The sequence below is a fragment of the Diadema antillarum genome, unplaced genomic scaffold, assembly GCF_040938485.1.
Source record: "Diadema antillarum isolate AM-2024a unplaced genomic scaffold, OU_Dant_1.0 scf00000157, whole genome shotgun sequence".
Classification (NCBI taxonomy): Eukaryota; Metazoa; Echinodermata; class Echinoidea; order Diadematoida; family Diadematidae; genus Diadema; species Diadema antillarum.
Genome location: NW_027271046.1, coordinates 1,102,040 through 1,122,500, shown reverse-complemented (window position 1 = coordinate 1,122,500; position 20,461 = coordinate 1,102,040). Strand labels below are relative to the sequence as shown.

The 20,461-nt window shown below is 37.6% G+C and overlaps 1 protein-coding gene across 1 annotated transcript in view; it reads left to right on the top strand.

The window, feature by feature from the left end:
- LOC139722130 (cohesin subunit SA-1-like) overlaps positions 1-14,760 on the top strand; it is a 40,914-nt gene extending 26,154 nt beyond the window's left edge. Inside the window, exons 23-26 of the mRNA XM_071633449.1 lie at positions 313-506; positions 1,188-1,305; positions 5,581-5,683; positions 12,936-14,760. Coding sequence (XP_071489550.1) covers positions 313-506; positions 1,188-1,305; positions 5,581-5,683; positions 12,936-12,962 — 442 coding nt within the window. The 3' untranslated portion in view covers positions 12,963-14,760. The remainder of the gene's footprint in view (positions 1-312; positions 507-1,187; positions 1,306-5,580; positions 5,684-12,935) is intronic.
- The last annotated feature ends 5,701 nt before the right edge of the window (positions 14,761-20,461 follow it).

Genomic DNA, 20,461 nt, shown 5'->3' with positions numbered 1-20,461 from the left:
ATAAGTAAGCATGTAACATACTGTATAAACATGTATAGATATGCACACTCCAAAGTTTCACAGACAGCCAGACAAACGTGTACACATGTGTACATACAAATGTACATACATATAGGCAGACAGACAATCTGAGAGGTAATGAACCAGAAAATTGGGGGTAAAAAAAATTAGCCAAATTTAGCCAGTTGTTTTTATTTTAATTTTAATCCAGAATCTCAAAGAGAGTTGCGACCTTTATCCACACAAACTCAGTGCTGCAGTCACTTCACTGATTCTCTTCAATTCATGGTTCCCCTGTTCCCCTCCCCACAGGCTGCAGTACCTTGACAAGAACCTTAAGGAGGGCATGACGGAGCAGGAGGGGGAGGAGTGGGCACCCCTGAGGATCTACCGGCACAGCCTGCTGCAGGGAGACCTGGTGGAGAGGTTGCCAGAGGTGCCACGCCCCTTGAAGGTCTCCAAGAAGCAGGCCAAGAACCTCAAGAGGAAGATGGCCATGCAAGGGGGTGAGTGGATCCAACCAGGTACGGGTGGCATATTATGCAGTCAGGGTGCAGACATATAATCTGAGAGGGGAGTCAGACTGGCTCATATAATGTGGTTGGAAGATGTCAGTGAGATTGTAGTTTCCAACCTTGCAATGATATATGTATAGCTATCTGGGTAAGAATGGACATGGATTCCGATCAATTTGAATTAGATTTCTTTAAAAAGATAATAATGATAAGTTTTTTGTTGTTTCCAAATTGGTAACGTATACTGTCTAACATAATAATTTATATAAACTCACTGATTTTTTATGGACTGCAGCAGTAAATCATGGTGATTTTTTTTTGTCACCCTAAATCGTTGCAAGTTATTTAATATACAGGCATTGAAAAAGGATACTTTACTTCATGATTTGTCAATAGCTCTGATTTGTAAATCACTCCATGATTTGTACTGGTGAAGAGCCTCTCCCCAGAGTGCACTGACATGCTTCTAGCACCCTTTCCTTTCACAGTCAAACATGCCAATGCTCTCAGGTCAATATCTTTGCAAAATAATGAAATAGTTTCTGTAATTAATTTACGAAGATGTGTGTTGACACTCTCAGTAATCCCTCCACAATTTGTTTCAAAATAATGGAAGATTTTTGCAGACTTGATTCATGCAGATGAGAATTGATGTCTTTTCTGCTTGTGCAGAGGAGGGAACCAACGACCAGTGGCTGTCCCGCGATGCTCACATGAATGTGACAGGGGCTGCGAAACGTCTTCGCGCCGATGAAGAGGCGTCCCTTCAGGGATCAGAGAGAGACTTTGAGTGAGTGTTTTAGTCTTCCTTCCCAAATTGTCTTCTCCCACTTACTAAGTAAAGTCAAGAGAAAAATCCATGGATTAGTAGTGTCTGCATTCAGTTCAGCGCTCACCATTTCTTTCATGCCTGGAAATTGTGATGATGTTATCTTACAAGGGGAAACAGTAATTGCAAAACCAGAAACATTTCCTGTATGAAACTTTCATGAATTGGAGCCGATGACCTTTTTCATTGCATGAAACCTTTTCAAATATCACTGGAATTTGATGCATTGTGTAGCAAACACTTTCGGGTAAATTTTACTTTGGCGAATTCTTGCTCTTCGTGAAATTTGCAAAAGTGGCATGCACACAAATATTTCTAGATTCCAGTGGGACCAAATCTGAGTAGAATGCTTCTGTAGTTATAAGTCACACCAAGTTTCTCGTGAGTGATTTTGACTGTGTATCTATTGAATGTGCATTGAATGAAGAGCATGTGATCCATTCTTTATAATGCACCCTTTCTGCACTTATGTATAGCTAGATGACATTCCCCCCCCCCCTTTTTTTTTGGTGGGGGGGGGGGGGAAGGGGGAGGAGTTCCCCTCATCTTAGTATTGAGTGCTGCATTTACTTTTTGCTACAATATATATACAATATCTTCAGATATATTTATCAAGATTTTTCATGTCAGTGGACAAAATGTCACACAGTGACAGTAGTTTTGATGTCTAAGAAGCAAGCTTTGCCTTCAGATGTGTATTTGCTCCTCAGACAGTAGAGCAGCTACTTTTTGATGCAGGTGCAATACACCTTACTCAGCATTATGGAGCGCTTGACAGAGTATGCAGTAATTTCCATGTTTATCATGAAATGGATGTACAACTTGGTCATGTTGTCATGGCTACCCCTCCACAGGAAACACTTTCTGTCACAGTCCTCCCAGGCATCAGTCGCCTCCTGGCTGAACAGCCAGACTGTCAGGGCCAAGAAAAATAGAGCTAGGCGTAGTTATGAGGGCAAGCCGAGAGCAAGCGGAACTAGACCTAGGGCAAGGTACAGGGTGTTAAGTTACACCGTGTTCAACAGTGTTTCTGTTTATTTGTCCCCTATGATTTATCATTCAAGACATTTTCTTGGTGTTGAATAACATTGTGGAGATACACTTTCAAATGTTGTGTTCAATCTTCTTTACATGAATTATGTAAAAAAGTGACTAACATGTTGCTGATAATGATTATGAAACTGTAAGGTACAAGTTGTACTAACCATGTTTAGTTTTGGATTTGTGTGTTGTTGTTGTTTTTCTGGGGGAGATTTTATCTCTTGCCCTCCAGTGTATTAAAGTCAATCTAATGTCGATGTGAGAAAACAGAAGATTGCCATGTTTTATATTTACCTTAACCCTATTCTAACTGGGCTATTTGAGACCAAGTTTTTAATTGGGGGGGGGGGGGTCAATTTGACCCCCCACCTTCAGATCTCGGATGGCGATGGTGCGATCGCCGCAAAATTTTGCCTGAACATAGAGCCGAATGTCAACTACGAGATTACATGGTCATACAATCGAAAAAATTAGATGTTCTATATGTAATAAATTAATTATGCAAATTTATGCATGAAATCATATTTTCGCCTGTAACTCCATTAAAACGACTGAAGGATTGCTAAAGTCTTGTGTCAGAATTCCTCAAGACACATCGAACAATTTTCTTGAATAAAAAAACGCACAATCAAAATCAATTTCTTTTGATTTTTATTGTTATACCCCCGCCACACCTAGTGTGAAGGGGGTATATAGGAATCACCGTGAAGTTGGTCGAGCGGGCGGGCGGGCGGTCGGTCGGTCTGTTGCAAAATCTTGCGTCGCGAACTCCTCCTACAGTTTTGAAGCAATTTAAATGAAACTTAGGGTAAATGATGATATTGAGGTATAGATGTGCAAGACATGTTTTTTGTGTTTGTCGGACAATGCGTTGCCATGGTAACCATAATTTTACCAAAACCTTGTAGATTGAATAACTTCCATAGTATTTAAGCAATCAATTTCAAAATTAGTATCTATGATGATCTGTAGGTGTAGTTATGCAAGACACTCTTTGTGTTTGTACTTGACAACGCGTTGCCATGGTAACCGCATGTTCTCTTCGATATCTTGTGGAGTGAACAGCTTCCACAGTTTTGAAGCAATTGAAATCAAATTTGGTAGGCATTATGGCCTTGAGGCATAGATATGGAACACATAATTTTTGAGTTTGTCGGACAAAGCGTTGCCATGGTAACCATAATTTTACCAAAACCTTGCAGATCGAATAACTTCCACATCATTCAAGCAATTAAAGTCAAATTTAGTATGTATCATGATCTAGAAGTGTAGTTTTGCAAGACACCAATGTGTTAGTTTAAGGAAAATGTGTTGCCATGGTAACCACTCAATTTTGTATCAAATTAAACCATTCAAGCTATGAAGGTCAAATTTGGTGTGTATGATGGTCTTTAAGTGTAGTGATGCTGGGGGAAAGCATGTTTCCATTTGCTGTAAGTTTTATACTCAGTGTCAACTCTGTAATTGTACAGTAAACTAAAATTATTCTGTTTCCAATTCGACAAGTGCACAAACTTGGTATTAACGTCATTGCCCTCATGACATCACATACTATAAAGCAACAATAGGGGCAGGGGTATTAATCACCTTCAGTGATAATTCTAGTTTTGTCAATTATGTATTTTATTGTTTTTTAGACCTTTTGTTTTCTATTGTTTTTTAGCCAAAATTTGTTGCAGGCACTTTTTCAAGCATATCTACATTATAATTGATTAATTTCTATTATTAAAAGTTGAAATAATCAAATTATATCAATTTCACAAAAACACAATTTGCATTGGATTTGCACACAATATCATGAATTTGAGCTGTTTTCGGGTTGACATGCATATGCAAAACATTACGTAACTTCAGAACGGTGTACTTGGACATCGCAAATTTGGTCTCAAAATATGCGGAGACTTCAATGTAAAAAGTCATGAAATGATGCGGCAAAATCTTTGCGCTTTGCGGAATCATGGCCATAAAGTCGAGGGGGGGTCAATTTGAAACCCCCCCCCCCATTAAGATAGGGTTAATGAAACTAATGACTTAAAACTTTCCGTGCTACTCCTTGTTAGGAGTGTGTTTGTTTGCATAAAGCAATATTATTTTGTTTTCTATCCTATTCAAAATAAAATATTGCAAGGAAGAGAGAAATCTTTACATGTATGTTTTCCTACTGTCTAAGGGTCTTACTGTTTTTCATACCTACATGACCATGGGAATCGATCAGGATGCATAAGCATCTTCTGTTGGAGGTTATGAGTAGATGAGGGATGTGAATGCAAAACGTGGATAGGGTTTTCCTGACCCGGGTTTACTGTTGCATGCAGTGGTTGTTATACATTTGTAGTGTGGTCTGATAACAAGAGCCAGTGCCACACAACAACAACAACAACAACAAAAACTTCATGACAACAGAATAGAAACCAAACTGAGAAGTAAAGGGTCATGTGCTGTCTTGATCCGTGCCATAGCATTTCATCATTTAATTTTTCTTGTCTTTGTTTTTTTTTTTGACATACTTCTAAATCATGTTGTGTTTTTGCCTGCTGATTTCTGAAATTTGCACATATTATTGTTGCATATCAGCATTTGAAATCCTATGCAACAAAGTGCTTCTCAAGCACTAGGCATGGTCACTTTCTGTTTGTTGCTGTTGTTTTAACTTTTTCTTCCTTTCAAAGTTGATAGGAGTATTGAGTTGTCATGACACAAGATTTTTCTGACAAGTTTAGAAATGTAGCCCAAACACATAATTCTGAGAATAAAAAAGAAGTTTGCAAAATTCATAGAAATACCTAGGGTTTCTTGTGTCCATGATCAGGGATCAGCATATCAGCACCAATATTTGTGCAATAATTCCATTGTTGTATGAACTATTAACAATCTGGTGATTTTCCATGTTTCTACACCATGAGAGGCTCCGTCCATCACTGTCTATCTGCCCATGGTTTTGTTTCAGACACTCACTCATTACCAAACACACATTCATTAGACTTCATTCGAAGTTGAGGCATATAGCAGGATAATCAGCTCATTGAATCTTAGGGAAAATGCAACTGTGAACAGTAAACAGAGTTCATGATCAGTCTTCAAACTGTCTCTGTTAATGTAAACTCTTATTTGCTTCATTTGGAGAGTAAGCGTATGCGGACTGCTTGTGTTGTGTTTCTGATAATTGATTTGGCTGTATTGACTTTACCTCTTCAGGCACCCGATGCACCAAGAGGTTGATGATGAGGAAGATGATGAGGAAGACGAAGAGGAGGATGAGGAGGAGGATTTCCAGGAGGGCCAAGCCATGCAGGTCTTGGTAAGTGACGGTGCAAAGCTCACCCCCTTAAAGGAAATTAAAACCTAAAGAGAAATGTGGATTGAGTGAAAGTAGCAACATTAGTAGAACACATCAATGAACGTTTGAGGAAAATCAGACAATCGATGGAAAAGTTATGAATTTTTGAAGTTTTAGTTTTGGAACTGCTGGATGAGGACACTACTAGAGTTCATGTTGTCATGTGTGGACAACAATATAAAGAAAATATAATGGGAATTCCACAAAAATTCATTTTTTATGAAAACTACACATTCCATCAACTTGATACTGACATTATGTTAAGGGTAGTAATTATTCCCTATGCTTTCTGAGAGCAGTTAGTCAAGTGCTCTTTCATTATGCTAAAAAAGTGAAATCATGTTTAATTTTCTTTAATATATTTTCTAGTTGTCCACACATGATGTCATAAACTCAAGTTGTCTCCTCATCCAGCAGTTCCAACACAAAAACTTTAAAAATTCATAAATTTTGCATCGATTGTCCGCTTTTCTCAAACTTTCACTGATGTATTCTACAAATGTTGCTGCTTCCACTCAATCCACATTTCTCTTTGGGGTTTGGTTTCCTTTAAAGACCAGACAAAGGATTAAAAAAAACACAACAACTACACAACAACAACAACATTGAACTACCTATATCACCATTGGTTAGTTGACTTTCTTTGAAATCATATGTTGTCTATCTTGTTCTTCCCCCTACCCTTTCCCTTCCCTGTGATGTTGATGAAATGGTCTGAGATGCTTCCTCATTCCCCTTGTCTCATGAGGACCTGACAAGATGAGGCCCTGTGTCTACAAGCGTAATACACATGGCAAATAGAGCACTGTATGAGCCATGTATTCAGCGAGTCTAAGTTTTCGCAAATCAGAACTTCCCAACAATTTGAATTCGTGATCATGGAGTACAGCAGTGAATGGAGAAATGTACACATGCACATCACATTCATGTCAGGATCAGAGGTGATGTTTTCGCATGTTTCAGAATTTCCAAATAGAGCCCGAAATTCGCGAATATAAAAATCCCATGAAATATGTGCCGTATACAGTACATAACCAGTTTACAACTACTGGGACACTAACTTATACTGTACATAAGAGCACAGAAAAAGCATGTAAAACTTCATAGCAACAACTATAGAAAGATTATTAGATTCTTCTTATTCTTTGCACACTCATTAACCACAATCTGTTTCTCATAATGTTAAAGTATCGATGTTACTGCTGACTGTTATGAAAAGTATAGAGAAAAATAAATGTCGTACTAAAGAAACATGGTCCACAAAATGGTTAAGAAAAAAGTTACATGTACAAACTTCAGATTAACATTAGAGTAAAAAGTTATGACCCCAGACGTATAATTTACAGAAAAGGATTACTCCTGCAGGAATACAGAAAAATGGAAGTCAACAGTATTGCCTCTAGACATAGGCCTGAATTCATGAAGGTGGTACAAATGAAACCATAGTTTAAACCATGGAGCGCCAAGTGTTGCATGGAATATTTCGTTACGAAATCAGTCATTTCATCGATGAAATGATTATTTTTGTAACGAAATGACGACATTTTGTAACTAAATGACATTTCATCCACGAAATGATAATTTCGTTAACGAAACGGTCATTTTGCCGGCGAAATTACCAAAATTACCGAAATATTTCGTGCGACACTTGGCGCTCCATGGTTTTTGTCCATGGTTTAAACCATGGTTTCATTTGTACCACCTTCGTGAATTTGGGCCATAGATTTTAAATTTCATGATTGATCCATGTCTTTTTTTCTTTTCTACTAAGGGATATAATGATTTAGTTAGTAAGCAGGGGATACACTGTTTAATAGTGCGTGAGTGCATGTGATGTGTATACCGTCTCACCATTTGCAGTGCTTCTGTTTACTGATCCCTCAAACCTATTCTGTCATCTCAGATTAGCATGTTCTTTTATTCATTTGCGGTTCATGAAAAGTGCACTGGAGCAAATTACTAATGTCAATGTGAGTGAGTCCTTTGTCTATAGACAGAGACCTCAGACATGGCATCTTTAGACACTGATTACACCTTTTCTTTTCTTTGTTTTATAATCTCTCAATGCCACCAGCAGCTTCTATGTTTCTATGTCACCATCATCCAGGGAAATTTTAGGCAGTGGTCCCAAAAGAAATCATGTGTGTTGCTGTTCTCCATAAATGTTCTATTTAGGAAAGTCTGCAGGAACTTTGTCAACTTCCTGAAGCATCTGTACTCACATTTCATTGTTATAAGAGTTTCCTAGACCTACTACATAGTGAAGGATGGATTGAGAACCCTTCTCTCTATTCCACAGCTTGAGAGTTCTGAGTGGTGCAGCAGTGGAATTTCTCACACCTCGTAAAAGATCTACTTATACCAAACAGGGTTCTTGCTTCCCACATTTTGCTTTGTAGTCATCACGGTACAGGTCCACGCCGCGGGAAACTCCCCCTCAGAGGAAGCAGAAAGCTTTAGCTTTCTCCGGCATGGGCCGGGCCACCAGAGCAGGCTCCGACTATGGCAGAGAGAACCATAATGGAGCCCGCGGCAGGATGGGCCCGCCGCGGAAAACGAGGAGGAGCAGGCGGCTAATTTTGCCACGGGTGGAGGAGGACGACATGGCACAGCTTGTGCAAGATTACGACTCCTCTGAGGATTTCTCCTAGGCAAGCTGTACCCTCTATCAACACCTCGGCTTCTCTGTTTGTTTCCCATTCTTTTTCATTCTTTTCTTACAGTTTGTTGTGTTGGGAACAGATAATCAGAAGCATGACATTCCACATTGATTAATCAGCAAACATCGTTCAGCTGATACACATGTTTTAATGTTACTTTTTCTCTTTTCCATTCTTTTTAACAGATGGCTGTTGACAGTTTTTGTTTTGTTTTGGCTGCTTACCGTTGTTGGCTGTCAATGTTTGATGGCTGACCAATATTTAAAGGAGACCTCCGGATGATTTTCAGACTTTTACATTTGAACAACTATGAATTAGTCAAACTGAGTACAGAGTTTCAGAAATTACAGTGATTGGGATAAGTAATGAGAATGTTTTCAAAATTTATTGTGAATTGCAATGAACAAGGATGATGACATGACAGCCTCACCATAAGAATGCATGAGTTGGGGCTCAAGGAAGCAGAACAAAAGAAGACGGTATGCATGGATTTTTCACAGGTGAACTTGTTGAGCAAGCGGTATTGTAATGGAATTACACTGCTATATTTCTGAAATATATGAGGCTCTGATGTCATCATCACTGTTCAGTGTAATTTGTTTAAGATTTTCAATTTATTGGTTTCTCTGCTCAAGGACCACAATAAATTCCATGGATCTATACATGGAGCTGTTGATTTATGTACTACATGATGTGAATTTATGAAAATCGTCCGGAATGCCCCTTTTAAGCATTACACTTTACATTTTTGCTTTTGACAGATCTTGAGATTACTAATATAACGGTTTTCTTTCACGATGAGCAAACTTTTTACAGCTCATGATGGTAATAGATACAGTGATTCATATGCATATTGGTTTAAAATTATGACAGCTTGTAATATTATTTGATGGAAAGAGTGCATTACCACTCTGTTTCCATCGAAATAAGTTTGTTTGATTCTTTGATTCTGTGTTTGGTTCTTTGTTCAGAAGATTTTGGCATCTCCTATGCTGAGACTTTGTTTGTTGCTTTGAAATATTTACTGTATTTTTTTTTACAAATTCAGTTTCTTCTCATTGATTTTGTAATGAAGTTCTAATACATGGATGTGTACACTGAATTATTTGAAGTGTTTGTGTTATAAGTGTTTGATTTAGTTGAAATGTTAATCATTCTTTATCTTACCAAATTCAGCAGAACTTTTGCATCACATTTTCTTCTTACCGTGTTGAATACTGCATTTCCTTCTCTGTGTCATAGCTTTGTTTATTTATACAAAGGATATTTGGCTACTGTATAAGCTGTTATTTTCACGAGGTTTTAGTTTTCGTGTATTTCGCGAACTACTGTTGGATCGTGAATTTAACAATACTAGAAAATGTCACCATGCACTACAGTAATAGTGCGCTTATGAAAGCCTCAGTGTCAATTCGCAAAAACAACATCTCGCAAAAATGTATGTGACCTCCCTATTTGCGAAAATATCTGTATGAGAAAATAACAGCTCATACAGTACTGTACTTAATTTGCCAATGAGACTACTGTAGGTGTAACTGACAAGTAGCAGAGAGAAAACTTTTTTCCTGTCTTCTGATATTTAACACCTGAAATGCAGATTTATCAAGTCATTGTTACATCCTCCCTTTTATTTACTGACCCTATGACAAATTGTTGAGGCTGTTGTTTTCTTATAGCCATTCCTCCTGATTGTAATCACATCTTTTGTCATAAGAAGTCATCTTGATTATATTTGTATGACAATTTTGTTTCAGAAACTATTCTGGCATTGGCATTTTTTGTCTTTGCATGCTTTTATAAATGGTTCTTGTGCGATATTTTCATATAAATTGATTCCTAGCCCTTATTTAAACTAGTAATTACAAATTAATGATGTTGAGATGCTGCTGGGACAGAATTGCAAAGCCATTAACATTCATTTTAAAACTTTTGATCAGGATTCGAGATGATTCCTTGATTTATTTTTGTCCCCGCCGAACGAGTTCGAGCAGGGGACTATGAAACGGGCTCCGTACGTGTGTGTGTCCGTGTGTCCGTCCGTGTGTCCGTCCGTCCGTGTGTCCGTGTGTGCGTCCGTGTGTGATCAAAATCTTCAATTTGCTACTTCTCTGTCATTTATGAGCCAATTTTGATTCTGTTTGCTTTATATGATAGCACTACATGGGAGCTTTGAAACTTCTACACAGAATTTCAGTCGTGACCTTTGACCTTGACCTTTGACCTATATTGTACATTTTGCTACAAAATGCTACTCCTTCGCCATTTCTAACCCGATTTCGATTCCGTTTGCTTTATGTGATGGCACTAGGTGAGGGCTTCAAAACTTCTACACAGAATTTTGACCTTTGACTTCTTTGACCTTTGACCTTGATTTTTTGACCTATATTGTACATTTTGCTACAAAATGCTACTCCTTCGCCATTTCTAACCCGATTTCGATTCCGTTTGCTTTATGTGATGGCACTAGGTGAGGGCTTCAAAACTTCTACACAGAATTTTGACCTTTGACTTCTTTGACCTTTGACCTTGATTTTTGACCTATATTGTACATTTTGCTACGAAATGCTACTCCTTCGCCATTTTTAACCCGATTTCGATTCCATTTGCTTTATATGATGGCACTAGTTGAGGGCTTCAAAACTTCTACACAGAATTTTGACCTTTGACTTCTTTGACCTTTGACCTTGATTTTTGACCTATATTGTGCATTTTGCTACAGAATGCTACTCCTGCGCCATTTCTAACCCGATTTCGATTCCGTTTGCTTTATGTGATAGCACTAGGTGAGGGCTTCAAAACTTCTACACAGAATTTTGACCTTTGTCTTCTTTGACCTTTGACCTTGATTTTTGACCTATATTGTACATTGGCTACAAAATGCTACTCCTTCGCCATTTCTAACCCAATTTCGATTCCATTTGCTTTATGTGATGGCACTAGGTGAGGGCTTCAAAACTTCTACACAGAATTTTGACCTTTGACTTCTTTGACCTTTGACCTTGATTTTTTACCTATATTGCACATTTTGTTACAAAATGCTACTTCCGGCGGGGACATATGTTACGCACCGCGTAATTTCTACTTTTCCTTGTTTAGTTTTATTATGTTTTCTGGTAGAGTTTTGGTTTGATTTTTTCACTTTTCAAATATTTGTGAGCCCATTGAAGTGTGTAGATTTTAAGTCTGCATGTTTAATTTGCGTGAATGAAGAGTTGTCAGCTCAGCGAGAATACCATCAGGTAGGGTGTAGCAGAGATGCCTACTGTAACTTGTGATGTACCTTCTATTTTTTTTTTTGCCGAAGATACTGCAGATTTCATGGAAAATGTTATTTTCCTCAAATTTATTAGACTGTACTACACATGTCTATGCAGGAAAGGTACAAATTGTCAGCTGAGAATGAGAAGGGCGTTAAGTTGCCTCGAACACTAGGGGTTTAGTGGCAACTTAACACCCTTATCATTTTCACCTGAAGATAATGCTCCTTTTCCCACCAAAAATACACCTTTTCAGCCCTCAAAAATACTGTAATTCTGTTTACAAAGTTGGCATCCCTGGTGTAGATTATAAAACAGAGATTGTCATGTATTTGTGTTAATTCTATTAGCAGTCCAGAATCATTTGTCGAACATGAGAAGCTAATCTATACACGTCTTGGTTTACTGATAAAGTTTTGCTACAGTAGAAGCTTCATTTACCTACAGAAAACAATTTCAAGATGTAAAGCATGTTCATTTTCCTGGCAAGCAACATTTACTCTGGTAGTAAACATGCCTGATCAGCCTGAGCTGTTAAAACTAGTCAGATGTGCATTGCAGGTCATGCATTGGAATGTCATCAACTCCCGTCTAGTGAAATATGAGTGACAAGCTTTTGGTTTGTCAACATTGTTGCCTGAAAACTTGCAGTATTTTATGATACCTGACAGGTCAAAGTTCAGTCATGTCAGTACAATGCATCTCAGTCCCCCCATCCCCTCCAATTCCCTTCCCATACAGTTAGCTAGCTGCTTTTTTGTGTCACCACTCTTTGGCATAAGCATTGAAAATATGCCACTGCTGACAATTCTTTAGAAAATCAACAACAAAGAAAAAGAGAGAGGAAAAAATGAGATGTCTGGAGGTGTGAAATGTGCAGATTTTACAGGCAGTGGAGTTCTTTGAGTCTTGAAAGTACAACAGATAGGTAATGTAAAACACAATATTTTCGCGGCATAAAATTTTTGCAACTTGGAGCCAACTGCCTTTTTGGCGGCACGAAATTTTCGTGAGTTGCCTCTAACATTCAATGCATATAGTTTAGACAAGAACTTTCATGAGCATTTGTAATTTTGCGAATCTTGGCTCTCGCAAAATTCACGAAATTAAAATTCATGCGAACATTCCTTGTTTTACAGTAACCAATTTCTTGGGAGGACACAGTCAAGGACTTTTTTTATTTGATCAGTAAATCTTGCTGCTTCACTCCCCCCCCCCCCCCCCCCCACACGTCAGCGGAGTTCACTGGGCTGTATAATGAGACAAAGATTTCTATTGTATTTTTATTTTCTGCAGGAGGGTATGCAGATGGGTTCATTCTGAGGAGTGAGGTCTTCAGTGCTGTTCTGAGTGAAGAATGCTACAGGCGTAAACTTAGTACCAAGCCAGTCTCGGTTCCATCAGAGTCTACACCCAACTTCTCAATGCTCCATGTTTCGCCCACATCCCTCATCTAGCGATTCGGATGGAATTTTGCCGTAATTATTTGGATAATGTTTTCAGTCACATATTTGATAGTGATTCATGATGGGCAGCTTTTTCTTTTGTTTCAAAGTCAGGAGAATGTATAATGAGTATCTTTCTTTGAAGACTGGGGGTTATTTATTATTTATGTCTTTTAACCCGCTGAGGATGAGTCCCAAGTATACTTGGGCAAGTGTCTATGGGAAATGCATCTTGTAGCAAAATCAGTCCATCCTCAGTGGGTTAGTATCCTGTGATGATTAGTATTCTTTTTCTAGGAAAGGCAATTAGAACAAAACATAAGGGGATTTTTTTTTCTTAAAATGCCAAAGATGGTCAAACATAAGTAAGACAAAGAGGTCTGGTGACTGCAGCATATCAGTGAGATAATGCCTGGTGTTTCCAGAGCGATGTTCAGTGAAAAGTGTGTGCTCCCTGTATTTTTTGGATGTCGACCTTATGCTTCAACACACACAAAAAAAAACAAGAACACAAAAACTAGTCCTTGTTGATGCTTCATTCACATGCTGCAACCTGATACTGATCTAAAAAGGAATGATTAAAGTATGTGTTACATATTAAAGCCATATTTTCACCAACTTAGATGAAATTACTGTCTGAGTTTGATTGGAACCCCATCAGCACATTACTAATCCCCAAGAAAATTCTCAAGAAAAAAAAAGATATCACTGTGACACGAGACATGAAGTTTGGATCGCTAGATTGTGCAGCTCTCTTTGCTAGTCTCATACCAAAGCTGTTCAGCTAATCTTAAGACCCAAATGCCCTTTCATATAATTACATCATAATAGATTATTGAATGTGAATTTATGCGGTATTGTTAATGAGGTATGTTTGACAGTTGATTTTGCAGGTTTGGAGGTATAAACTCATTGAGCATTACAGTGTACAAATGGGAAACCTAGATTACTACATGTATTAGTCAATGTTGTGATTTAATGTCAGTTACATGGAAGTTTATGGTGTGGATACAAATTTGTCACATATGTACATATGGAGGATATGGAGGATTAGGAATGTTACAAGCCTGTTCATTCACAGAATGCATTTTGAAAGATTGTACATAGTTTGTAAATCTTGTTGCTGACTTATTGAATGTTGTGGTACACGTGTACAGTATAATGCTCAATGAAGCAACCACAAAAAAAGAAAAAAAAGACAGCATCAGCATAACTTTTGCTCGCAAGGAATGATTTCTTTTTTTAACATTGATCTTTAGTATTAGTGTTACAATCACAATTTAAAAGCAGCTTCTAAATCCAACGCAAAAAAGTTCCAGTATGAACTTCCAGATATCATTCAGTCTTTCAACACTACCTGACCGGTATTAAATCAAACTTATGTCCTTTTTTCAGTTCGAATCAGTAATGCCAATATGTCCAGTCAGTGCAAGGCCCAAATTCTCCACAAATGTGCTAGGAGTATTCACAGATTCAAAGCCAGAGTGATGTTAATGCCTTGCACTTTGTACAGCATTAGGGACCTTATTGTTCTCAACTGACTTATTCCGAACTCATTGCTGTCTTTGAAGAGCATCATGTTACATACAAGTTTCTTGTTTTTTGTAGTAGCGTTTTTGAATGTTTTGACATTTACTTTAGTGTTAGACTTGTCTCTCATTGACTGTGGAATGTTTTTCCAACAGCTTTTTACATTGTCACACTATGGTGGTCAACATTGAAATATATTTGTACAAGATTGTGTAAATGAATACCAAAGCATCGCAAGGTTCATTTATTGTTGTGTGAGCGTTGTTTGGACTGAAGGAAAGTCTTCTGCTTTGATTGTTTTGTGTCAAAAGTGAAAATTTACAGCATGATCACTTTATGATGGCTTTATTGAGAGTAAAATCATTCAAACAGAGTGGTCAAAGTTGCATCTTAAAGGGATGGTATAGTATTGGTTGAGGTGAGAGTTCAGCTTGTAACTTTTTGTAAGATACTCAGAAACCAGTGTATGAAATGTTTTTAGAAATACATGTACAATTCTAACAGGAAAGTTTATTTAATGGAAATTGGTTTTGAAGTGGCTGAGATATCCAAAAACAGAGTAAAACAAAGCGATCCTAAGAGAAGATGGGTCCCACCTTTTATTAGAATCGCTTTGTTTTGGATATCGCAAGCAGCTTAAAACCAATTTTCAGGAAAATAAATATTAAATTCCTCTTAGAATTATATGCTCTTTCATATTTCATAAGATGTTTCTCATTATCTCAAAAAATAATTATTAAAACAAGTTTGAAACATCAATTCCATCTCAACCAAAACTGTACCATTCCTTTAATCTAAAATAGGATTATACAGTGCACTCCCGTTATAACGAAATACTCGGGACCGGCAGTTTTCTTTCGTTATAACGAAATTTCGTTATAACCGAACAAATACATTATATAACGAAAACAAGGTACCACGTATGTTTGCTGAATACTCATCATACACTGGAAAGCTATGTGAAATGTGATGGGATAACTGTATTACAATAACAAACGCAAGTTCCCCTCAGAAACTGTGCGTGACACAAGGAGCGAACACACAGTGGTGTGAAGCGTTCACCCATGCGGAGACGCTATAAATGCTTGTTCCGCTACGTATTTTCGAAAGCAATTCGCATTTCGTTATAACGGAGCACATTTCTTTTGTTTTTCTTTGTCTGTGGCGCTCGGAAAAGACTTCGTTATAACGGAAATTTCGCTATAACCGTGTTCGTTATAAGCGAATTCTGTACCATAGACTTTAATGGTGATAATTTTGGGACCAGATGATTTACTTCGTTATAACGAAATTTCGTTATAACCGTGTTCGTTGTAATGGGAGTGCACTGTATAACATTAACTGAGAATAAGAGGGGAGCTATCACATTCTAGGATTTGAGCATAGATTAAAACGAAACAGTCAATTTTAATATTTAATTTATATACAAGATATCAAAAGTGGGTGGATTATACTGTATAAGCATAGTTCTAGATACATGTATTGGGTAAATAGCACCATTGTGGTTTTTATTTTTATTTTTATTTTTTAGTGAAAATAATTTAGAATTGGCACTATAATGTAGAGGAGATTGAGCTGTACACCATGATACCAGTAGTTCAGTACCCCTACAAAATTGCAGTACATGTAACGCCTTTCTGGTTCCCAGCTGACGATATGGAAATTTGAAGTTTTATACGTTTTCTCTAACTACACGTACGCCTAATGGAAACCACAAAGACAAGTTAGGTGAGACAATGGTGTTATCACCTTACAAATCTTGCATTCATTTGTATTTTGAAAACAACAGCAACAAATTAAAGTATGTTATTGTTCAATGATTCAGCAACTACCATGGTACAAAGCCCCCCCCCCCCCCCAATCGTCATTTATAGGTTATTACAAGTCTCCAAGTATGGGATGCGAAGGATACTGCTCATTTGTATGTAAAGTGCACTCCTGTTAAACCAAATATGGTTATAACGAAATTCCACATACAATGAAGTAAAAATGCAAGTTCCAATTTATCATCTACATTATTTCATGTAATGTATTTGTAGGCCTATGGTTATAACTAAATTTCAATACAGTGCAGGCCCGTAACTAGGATTTTTATGGGAGGGTTTAGAATGAGACAAAGTACGTGGTACCCCCCCCCCCCCCTCCAAAAAAAAAAAAGGCTCCCCTGTGCAATTTTTTTTTTTAAATATCAGCATTGATCAGGGTGATTAGTTCGAACATCTTATCCAAGTTTTCTCATCGCCCGTCGCGCATCCACCAGATTCTAACTATTATTCTTCATTTCTATCGTCATGATCGTGTAATTCAGAGCAAATTTCTCCCAGGATTTAAAACTGCAGGATATGAGGGCCTCATCGTAAAAGTGTCAGTCAAATTTCCTCTTTATAAAAATGTCGCCTTTAGCTCAAGTTGGAAGTTGAAAATCGACCACACACACAAAAAAAAAAAAAAAAAAATATCGGTTGTCAACCAGTTTATTGACAGAGATGATGCGAAAATCAAGTCATCCCGGGGGTAGAGAACTAGGTACATACAGGTGTATTGTTTTTAGATCACTTCCCTTTGGCGAAAATTCCAGACAGAACATGCCAATTGTTGTTTACCAAAAATTGCGTGTTTTATCTAATTAAAGGGATAGTACAGTATTGGTGGAGATGAGAATTGAATTGGGCTTTTAACTTTTTGCAAGATACAGTACCAAGAAAACACTTATGAAATAGTACAGAGCATACCATTTTAAGAGGAATTCAAAGTTTATTTGATGAAAATTGGGTTTTGAATTACTGAAACATCCAAAAACAGAGTAAAACAAAGCAATCGTAAAGTGTGGGTCCCACACTTATTAGAATCGCTCTGTTTTGGATATCTCAGCCATTTCAAAACAAATTTTCATCAAATAAACGTTGAATTCCTCATGGAATTACATGCTCTTTCATATTTCATAAAAGGTATCTCATTATTTCATCAAAAAATATTAGAAACCTGAAATTAGGTCTCAACCAAAACTATACGATCCCTTTAACGATGTGAAATGCGTTTCCTCTGGTTAATATCCTGAAGCAGTGCTGTATATGAAAACAACCCAAGATATGTAGAGGAGTATTGTCTATAGGGCAATTACCCCCTGGGCAATTAACCCCGGACCCTTCCCCTGGCCCTAATCCTAATCGTTATTCTGAACCTAGTCCCAACCCTAAACCTAACCCTAACCCTAATCTTCACTCTAACCTTACCACTAACCAGTATAGTGAATTGGGGGGGGGGGGGGTGATTGCCCTTTGGGGGTAATAGCCCGGATATGGTCCTCGTCAGCTCCGTACGGGGGTCCAGAAAACAAGGTCCCCAAACGCATCTTTTCCCAGAAATACCGAACAACGGTTCGAGTACGTGTGGTAGCCAACTATTATGTGTGTAAGTGTCGTAGCGGGAGATGTGTCATTAAGCCATACATCGATCGTAATATTTTATTGCTTTGCTGCAAATGCTTTGTTTTATTCTTTTTGTTTCCTTTATCGGAACGATCGTTGACTTATAGCCACAATCAGTACGTTAAGACAAATTAAATTCCCAACAGTAGATGTTGAATTATTCCGTCACTTGCGTTGAATACGTCAAGATTAAAATTCGACAGGAAACAAACGTGAAACGTCAAAGACATTACGACTGCTATCTAAGTTGCAACCTCAAGAATAAAGGAAAATGAAGATAAACCTCTGTTTGTACTGTAGTCGCATGTTGAAGCATAACAAGAAAAGAAAAGAGAACAGTTCGTTTCTTTCAAAGTGAAATACGATCTCAAATTTTATCATGATTATGATTATAATTATATTTATAATTATTGTGCTAATGCGTGCATTTTGTCGAACAGATGTAAAGTTAAAAAGAATTGTACAAGGCCAAACGTAAACTCTTCTGTATTATCTTACCGCATATGCCAACGACCAAGAAATATGTGTATTTACAATGGACAATTTTCTTTCATACCAAAAAAAAAAAAAACAGACAAACAAACACAATCATGAACTCCGAAGTGGTATACACTTCCAGTAACAGTGGACTCAATGTACAAACAATCAGTTCCGGAACAGGTAAACCTGCTGCAGAACATATCACTAAAGAAAGTCATTGCGGAATCAGTCCGCATTCACATCGTTATGACGAATTGATGTCAAATTATGCTTGATGTTCAGTTTTTGTTTTTCTTCTGCTTGTTTCGTTGATGTTTTTGCGTTTAATTTTCTATGAAGTTTTTCTTGAATTTAAAACTTTATTCCTTTTTTTCCTAATAAGATCTTTACAAGATATCATAATATACGAACGTAAAATTGTCTGCAAAACAAAGTTGAATAATTCTTTCTCTAAACGCTCAAGTTTCGGCTAATGCACTAGCAATTTCTGTAGCATGTCAAAGATCAAGAATACAGAAAGTTGTATACACTATATTCACTTATGAGATTGTTATGCTTCGTCTTCTTGACAGGTGAACTCAGTCAAGAGACATTATCGTATCATATTGCCATGTCTCCAACAACGTTTAGTTATGATGATGACAATTTGGCCTACATTTCCAGGCATATCGACTTCTCCGATAACAGGATTTGAGCATCAAAGTTCCGACACGCGAAAAAAGTATCGCGGATCTTCGCTATCCAGGATACGTCAAAGGTTAGCCAGTGCAAGTGAGCCGTGACAAGTGACGAAATGATAAATCAAACTTTAGAGACGAGGAATATAGAAAAACAGAGAAATAACAAAGATAAAACATGTGTCAGTTTGTACTGAGATGCATTCGCAATGACACAAAGAAGTGCCTGAACTTTTGATATTTGCCTTCGTGCCTAACTTTGAGGGCGTGCCGTGACATCGATGTTTTGAAGGCGAGAGTCGTGTCACGAAAACAAGCAACTATAGGAGTGACGCAAAGACGGAACCGTGACAAAGATACATCAAAATACTTCTTTGTTTAATGGCACCATCATCAGAATCATGAACATCAGAATGGCGGCTCCCTGGGCCTCTTCATCATATTCCCTGTAAAAATCTAAGGAAAAAAATGAAGTAAAAGTCTTCAGAAATATTCCGAGACGTCCATGAAATCTTCGTGGTATTTAACCCGGTGGTGGTCCCGCCTTACATTCAACTGGACCCCATGGAAGACCAGCTATTGCAGCTGAGTATGGGCTATCCAGCCATCTTCTCAAATGGAAATGAAACAAACAAACAAACAAACAAACAAACAAATCTTCATAAGGCTCACTCGTCCATTCTGTTCCACTCTGTTGCAAAAATAGATTTAATTCGTATACCACAAATTTCAGCTTTCGCAACCCAAGATTAAAGATAACAAATTTTTTTGTGCCTAATGGTCTCTGGAATTGAAACTTATGAAATAATTAATATTGAAATATTATATGTATTACTATTGAAATAATTATTTTTTTTCTTCTTTTTAATTCAGGGCAAGTAGTGTTTCCTATACTGCAAGTAAATGGAAATTAAAAAATCTATACTTAGCCGAAGGGCAAGTGTGAAGAAAGTTACTATGGATCCCTGAATCACAACTACCGTTGTGACTACAGAGCTGCAGATCACTTCAACTTAAGAGCAGTATTAGACAGAACAAATAAGAATTCCACAAAACAAACTGTTATATACATGGGTTCTCTACAGCCATAGCTCCGACTCCTCCCGAAACAAGGAATAACGTCATCAGGGTACACAATAAACTCAAACATAACATATTCTCCGACCACCTTCACTTTGAAAGTGAATGTCTCATGAAAATAAAACACAGAAAACACCCCCAAAAATCGTTAAAAGATTGTCAAACGTCACTGGCACCCACAC